The following is a 7,655-nucleotide window of genomic DNA, read 5'->3' as shown; positions in this document are numbered from 1 at the left end:
CCTTATTGTTGCCAAGTTGTGTCCAGCTCTTTGTGATGCCATGGACTGCAGCATGCCAGGTTTCCCTGTCCTTCACCATCTCCGGGAGCTTGCTCAAACTCATGTCCATCGAGTTGGTGATGCCATCCAATCATCTCATCCTCTGTAAGCCGCCTTCTTCTTCCCTCAATCTTTCCCAGTGTCAGGGTCTTTTACAATGAGTTGGCTCTTCGCATCAGGTAGCCAAAGTGTTGGCGCTTCAGCCGCAATCCTTCCAATGAATATTTAGGGTTGATTTCCTTTAGGACTGACTGCTCCTTAAACAAGATGGAAAAGAGTTTGGTCTGGTGTGACCCACTTTATGTGCATATTTGTAGCCTTAACATACTTGGTCCTCCGACCTCTCACCTGTAAGATGTTGGGCTACATCAGGTGATTTCTTGGATTCCTTCTGACCTTCTGATTTTGGCAGCCAGGGCTGGGGGTGAGGTGAAATGCTGTACCCACAGCTCCAACTTCACCCAAATAGCTAAGGTGGGGTGTTTGTAGAGAGAGACTGGGTGGGGAGCGCTTTCCCAGCAGCAGGAGAATCAGTGTGGGCCAAGGCAGTCACGGAGGGAGAAAGAACAGAAGCAGCCTTGATTCCTGAGATGCTCTCTGCCTCCTCCTCCTGTGCCACTCCCCCACACCGTCCACCCGCACAAGAACCAAACTGTGTATCTCAATCCTAGAATGTGTGGAATGTGCCACAGCCTGATAGGCATGAAGCAGTCTGCAGAGAGGCAGGGAGGAGCTCTGCTCTCCAGTCAGAGGCCCGACAGTGCAAGGACTATGGGTCCTGAGGGCTGGGCAGCCCCTCCCATCCTCCCCGGGCCTGCTGCCGCAGCCAGGATATCAAAGGCTGCATTGTGCTTTGAGCGGGACTTGGTCCCTCGTGTGCCAGGGAGGAGGCGGGAGGAGGGACACCGCTGGGAGGCTGTCTCCTCCCAGTGCTCCTCTGGCTGGTATTCCCAGGGGCCTCGGCCTGGGGAGGATGGTGCACACATGGGTGGCTGCTTCTGCATCCCTGGGGAGCCAAGTCTGTCCTGGGGTCCAGGTGAGTTTCCTGGGGGCAAGGGGGACCCCGGCCTATAGAATGCCTGATACGGTGGTGGGTCCACTGAAGGCTTAAGGATCTGCTGGGTTGGGGAGCTACTCTTCTCAAGATGGGGAGATGGTTGCACTTTCTGGCTTCTTCTCCTCCCTTCCTCTTCCTCACTTAGTATTTGTCATTCTGACATTGTGAAAAGGGAGTGAAACCTGGGAAGCATCTACTTTTCCTAAAGAAAGAGGCTTTGAGCTCACTCTAGGAGGAGGAGAGGAGGCTGCTTTTGGCTGCCACTCCCAGGGTGTGACTAAGCCCTTCCTTCCTTTTTTCCCAAGATGCCCCAGTTCAGGAAGAAAGCTCAGGCAGTTGGTTCCTCTGGGGACCAGCGGTGGTCATAAACTTGGCCTTAGTCACTCAACCCTATTTTTGTCAGGGTTAATGTTACTGGAGGAAAACAGGCAGTTTCCTGCCTCCTACCTGTTACAGTGTGTGTGTGTGTGTGGTGTGTGTATGTGTGTGTACGTCAAACTGAGGTCACTCAGAGTTGTTGCTCTAAGAAATTGTCAAGTCATCTGAGGCTTGACATATGGTGACCAACACTGCCAGTTTCACTGGGACCAGGGCTTTCCCAGGATGCATTCAGCACTAAAACCAAAACAGTCCCAGGCAGACTGGGGTCACTGGTCACCCTAATGCAAACTCCTTGCTTCTTTTCAGAGGCAGACCAAGGTGAGGCCCAATAGTCTCATGTATGGCATTCACCAGGATGAGCTGTGGCTTTGTGGGAAGAGTGTGGATTGCGGGAGGACTCTCTTGGAAGACAAAGGAGCATTACACCAAGAAATTATTCCTAACACTTGTTAGGATTCCATGTCTTCCTGGAGCACCACCATGTTTCCTTGGAGGGGGAGCCGAGGAGAACCTCTAGCCTCGGTTTTCTACTCTCTGATAGACAACTTCCCCGTGTAGTTTTGTGACCTGGGCTCGATTAGGTGGAAGGCACTAGAGGTTCCTAAAGCAAATATGAAGCAGCTATGTTCTGCTTCCTTTGCTTGAAGTTCTAGCCTAGGCACCTTGGTATCTCCAGCAGGGAGAGGCTCCCAGACTAAAGGTACCCCAGACTTAAAAATCCCCCAAATAATGCCCTTGGCACTAAACGCACGACCTTTAGCTAGAAAACATTTTGCTTCTCCAAATTTCTAAAATGTACACGCTTTTCAGGCCCTCCCCCTAAATCCTGCTGTCCTTGTACCCCATGGGAGCAGACATTGCACGGGGGCTGCAAGAATATGAAGGACCACTGGTCTGTAAAGCAGGGACCTACGTTCTAGATCTGATTCGGTTTATCTCCTCTTAGGCATCCTCACAGTTAATCACCCAGTCTTTGAGGTTAGGTCTTGTCTGGATTTGCCAGACAAGGTCTTGGTTCTTTGATTTGCCTTGAGCAATTTATTTACTAACCTTTCTGTGTTTCCGTTTTCTCACTTGCAGATTTTATGATATAATTATGCTTTCCTTATAAAGTGTTGTGGTAGGGATTAAGTCCACATGAAATACAGTTAAAACAACCTGACATAGTTAATTAAGCACAGTAAAGAAAACAAGGCACATTAATCACATCTCTATGACTCTGGCATATCACGCTCTCTCTCTAGGTCTCCCTTTGCTCATCTATAAAATGAGGGGGTTGTAAACTCAGCCTGTGGAGGTAAATTAGGGAGCTCTGCTCCTGCCTGGTCCCTGACGCCCCAGCTTCAGCCTGAATCACCCTGCTTCTGTTTGACATCCTGTTGTTTAGCCCAAGATTTCATGTAAAGAATTCTGCAGCTTGAAAGAAACAAGCCAACACTGAAGAAAACAATCTGAAAGTTCTTATGACACTATCATTCAATTACCTATTATTTCACCACATTTTTGCTCTTCAATTGGTTAGCAGCCTGGATTCACTTTTTCACCAATAGTCAGCCTGGTATTTATTTCTATTGAGGCTTTTCATGCCATCTCCCCAGTTTTCTGTACTCATCAGGGCCTTTCCCTGGAGAGGATGTTACGGCATTGTAGGTCTGAGGTCAGTTGTTGTAAACATCCCCTTCCAGGTTCCCCTATTTATCCTAGGAACGGGAACAAGGTACACAAGCTAGAGTGACTTAATAGTATGTGAGTGTGGCAAGTCTCTTATATTCATTGAACCTCAGTTTTCCTGTCTCTAAAATGAATATAATGATAGTATCTGTCACACAGAGCTTTGTGAAGATTAAATCAGATAATTCATCTCATGGATTTAGCAGGGTCTGACTTTTGATAGCTGCTCAGTAATTGCTGGCTGTTTTGTTGTTAACTAATAAGGACCACTTCAACATCCCTTCTCCTATGCCTGACTCCACTGGAGTAGGAGTCGCTGCTCCGCTTTCTTTGGCTGCTTCTGCCATTGTGTCTGTTTCAGTGGGAGTAAACAGTGAGGACCAACAGTCCTCAGGGGCTAGGGAGGCAGGAAAGAAGGCCTGATAGCACTAAGCCCTGGACCGCTGCCCAGCTGGTCTGCAGTGAAGTGACAAAATGGAAAACGGGTTCCTGATGCCCCCCGGGTGTGCTGTATTCTCACACACGGACTCTGCCTGCAGCGTTTGTTCCCATGATGCTTCTTGCTTTGGACATGGGCAGGGGGTGGGTTTCTGGTAACTGCCATTATTTCTGACTTCTGGACCCCTGGAAATTCTTGCCACTGTTAAACCACAGTTGCTTAGTTAAGATCACAGAGTAAGTCATGTCAAGATTTGTTGGCCTAAAAGCTTCTGGCACTGCCGTCTTATCTTTCAATACTATCTCGAAGAGATCTGGCAGATTTATATCCTTATACAGAGGATGTGGGAGAGATACATTTGCCTACATTGATTGCTGTTGTTTGTAACTTTCCTTTCAACCTTTTTTGGTAAATATGAATCATCAGTAGAATTATAAGAAATGTAGGGATGAATGCTGACAATAGTAAATCATGATTCACATTTGAGCTTTAAAAAACTTGAGACATTTTGAATATACTGATAATTGAGCATATGGGAACAATATGCAACTTTCTACTTTATGTCCTATTAGCTTCAGGACTTCTTTATTTCTTTCTTTTACTTTTTAGAAAAATAAAAGATTATAGATACAGTTAGGGTCCCCTGATAATTTTTCCCAATCTTATTCCTCACTCTCCCTCCCCCAAACTAATCACATTCATGAATTCAGTGGTTCTGTGCTTTCACTGCATATCTGTGTACTCATGAGTGTTCCTTGGAAGGACTGATGTTGAGGCTGAAACTCCAATACTTTGGCCACCTGATGTGAAGAGCTGACTCATTTCAAAAGACCCTGATGCTGGGAAAGATTGAAGGCAGGAGGAGAAGGGGACAACAGATGATGAGATGGTTGGATGGCATCACCGACTCAATGGACATGAGCTTGGGTAAATTCCGGGAGTTGGTGATGGACAGGGAGGCCTGGTGTGCTGCGGTCCATGGGGTTGCAAAGAGTTGGACACAACTGAGTGACTGAACTGAACTGAATTGAATCCTTGTAAAGAATTTATTGTTAAGATTTTTAAATTTAAAGTGATATCATTATGCAGCCTTTTTTTTTTTTTTTTAATAATTCAACACTGTGATCTAAGATGGGCTTCCCTGGTGGCTCAGATGGTAAAGAATCTGCCTGCAACGCAGAAGACTCAGGTTTGATCCCCAGGTCGGGAAGATCCTTTGGGGAAAGGGAATAGCAACCCACTCCAGTATTTTTGCCTGGAGAATCCCATGTACAGAGGAGCCTTGTGGGCTACAGTCCATAGGGTCACAAAGAGTTGGACATGATTAAATGACTAACACTACTAAACTATGATCTAAGATACATTCATGTAGATAAACATAGCTGTAATTCTAATTTGATATTTGTCCCAACAAGGACAATGTGGGTTCACATCATAAAAACTGCTGGTGGTATTCTTGTCAAGTCAAAGAAATAAAATGTGGGTGGAGAAAAAAAAAGCATGCAGGGAAATCTTTACTGTTTAGTTTTCTTCCTAAATTTGGGAGTGGTGGTGCATAAGTGGGACCAAGAAGAGACTGAGAGAGAAGTGGGAATATATTCTCATTTCCAGCAAGTTTCTGTGACTGAAATATCTCCTGAGTTGGAGACCTTAGACTTCAGCGTTCTGAGGTTGGGTTTATGTAGTGGAACCAGCAAGATTTACACCCATAATCTGGATGGCCTCAGACTCTGTATGACTCTGGTAAAATCACTACTTCTGTCTGGGCCTTAGTTTCTCAACAGTAAAATTAGGAGTGGAATTCAATGATCTCTAGTCCCTCCAAATATTCATTTTCTGTAATTTATTGCCTCTCCTCATTTTTATCTCTCATATTTAAAATGTCAAGATGCCTTCCCTTTTCTAACTTTAAAATACGGTGCCGTTCACTGTATTCTGTCTTCTCATTTGCCAGGATCACAGTCCACATTCTCACGCTCACGCTGCGGACCGTCATAATTTTTAGCTATCCTCCCTGCCTTTCTTTCTTGCCTCTCCCTGTCCTTTCAGTGCTCTCCCATGTGGAAGTTCCACTTTTGTTTTGCCACACCCATGCTCAAGAATGTTATATAGCTCCATATTGCTTGCTATATCCATTCTAAATTCCTCTAACTTCTTTAAAATGTTCTCCTTATCCTGACCCTACTGTATTTATCAATTTTAGCTCCATCATCCTGACCTCTCCAGTATGTTGTCAGCTCATGTGCATGCAAACATTCGCTTCTGTCCTGCTGATCTCTTTACCAGTAATCCCATTTTTCTACCACTTATATAAATCTACCAACAAAATAAAGAGGGAGCCATAGACTGGGAGATAATATTTGTAAATTACATATCTAATACTTGTATCCAGAATAGAAAAAAATCTTATAACTCAGTAATGAGAAAATAAACAATCCAATAAAAATTGTCAGATAGTTTCATTCAGAAAATATAGGGATGGAAATCATACATGTGAAAAATGTTCAGCATCATTAGCTGTGTTCAGTCACATCTGACTCTTTGTGACCCCATGAACTGTTAGTTCCACCAGGCTTCCCTGTCCATGGAATTTTACAGGTGAGAATACTGGAGTGGGTTGCCATTCTCTTTTCCAGGCAATCTTCCCAACCCAGGAACTGAACCCAAGTCTCTTGCATCTCCTGCATTGGTAGGCAGACTCTTTACCACTAGTGCCATCTGGGAATCCCTCATTAGTTATTAGGAAAGTGTAAATTAAAACAATGAGATAAAATCACACACCTACTAGAATGACTACAGTTAAGAAGACTGATACTAAAGTGGTGTGGATGTGGATGTGGAGAAACAGGAACTTTCATGTTTAGCTGATGGGAATGCAAAAGGTACAGCAACTCTGGAAAGCAGTTTGGCAGGTTTTTTTGAACTGAGCGTTGGTAATTTTTTCTAACCAATAATAAAAATAAAACTAGCTTCCAGAAAGTAATTTATTGATTCACAAATGAAAAGTCCAGGGATTGTTTGTTTCAAGTATGTCTGGATCAAAGTATTTAAATGATTTTAACTGATTCAGCTGAGCTATTTGAAAACCTAAAAGATGATGTTGTTAAAGTGCTGCACTCAATATGCCAGCACATTTGAAAAACTCAGCAATGGCCACAGGACTGGAAAAGGTCAGTTTTCATTCTAACCATGAAGAAGGGCAATGCCAAAGGATATTCAACTATTACTCTGATTTCACATGCCTCCCATGTGATTTCATATGCTTCCCTGATTTTACCAAGGCTTCCCTGGTGGCTCAGCTGATAAAGAATCCTCCTGCAATGTGGGATTCCTGGGTTTGATCCCTGGGTTGGGAAGATCCCCTGGAGAAGGGAATGGCTACCCACTCCAGTATATTGGCCTGGAGAATTCCATGGACTGTATAGTCCATGTGGTTGATAAGAGTCGGGCACAACTGAGTGACTTCACTTTCACATGCTAGCAAGGTAACGCTCAAAAACCCTCAAGCAAGGCTTCAGTGGTACATGAACCAAGAACTTCCAGATGTACAAGCTGGATTTAGAAAAGGCAGAGGAACCAGAGATCAAATTGCCAATATCCGTCGAATCATAGAAAAAGCAAGAGAATTCCAGGAAAACATCTATTTCTGCTTGATTGACTATGCTAAAACCTTTGATTGTGTGGATCACAACAAACTGTGGAAAATTCTTCAAGAGATGGAATACCAGACCACCTGACCTGCCTCCTGAGAAACCTGTATGCAGGTCAAGAAGTAATAGTTAAAATTGGACATGGAACAATGGACTGGTTCAAAATTGGGAAAGGAGTACATCAAGGCTGTATATTGTCATCTTGCTTATTTAACTTCTATGCAGAGTACATCATGTGAAATACTGGGCTGGATGAAGCACAGCCTGGGATCAAGATTGCCAGTAGAAATAACAACAACTTCAGATATGCAGATGACACCACCCTAATGGCAGAATGTGAAGAGAAACTAAAGAGCCTCTTGATGAAGGTGAAAGACAAGAGTGAAAATGCTGGCCCTAAAACTTAACATTCAAGAAA

The 7,655-nt window shown here is 44.2% G+C and overlaps 1 protein-coding gene across 1 annotated transcript in view; it reads left to right on the top strand.

Annotated features, from left to right (window-relative positions):
- The first annotated feature begins 904 nt into the window (after positions 1–904).
- The window catches only part of SH3TC2 (SH3 domain and tetratricopeptide repeats 2), a 56,690-nt gene continuing 49,939 nt past the window's right edge, over positions 905–7,655 (top strand). The window contains exon 1 of the mRNA XM_069592365.1: positions 905–1,075. Within this exon, the coding sequence (XP_069448466.1) occupies positions 1,024–1,075 (52 nt within the window). The 5' untranslated portion in view covers positions 905–1,023. The remainder of the gene's footprint in view (positions 1,076–7,655) is intronic.

Source organism: Ovis canadensis, chromosome 5, assembly GCF_042477335.2.
Source record: "Ovis canadensis isolate MfBH-ARS-UI-01 breed Bighorn chromosome 5, ARS-UI_OviCan_v2, whole genome shotgun sequence".
NCBI lineage: Eukaryota > Metazoa > Chordata > Mammalia > Artiodactyla > Bovidae > Ovis > Ovis canadensis.
The sequence above is the reverse complement of the archived record's forward strand: the minus strand, read 5'-3'. Positions and strand labels throughout refer to the sequence as shown.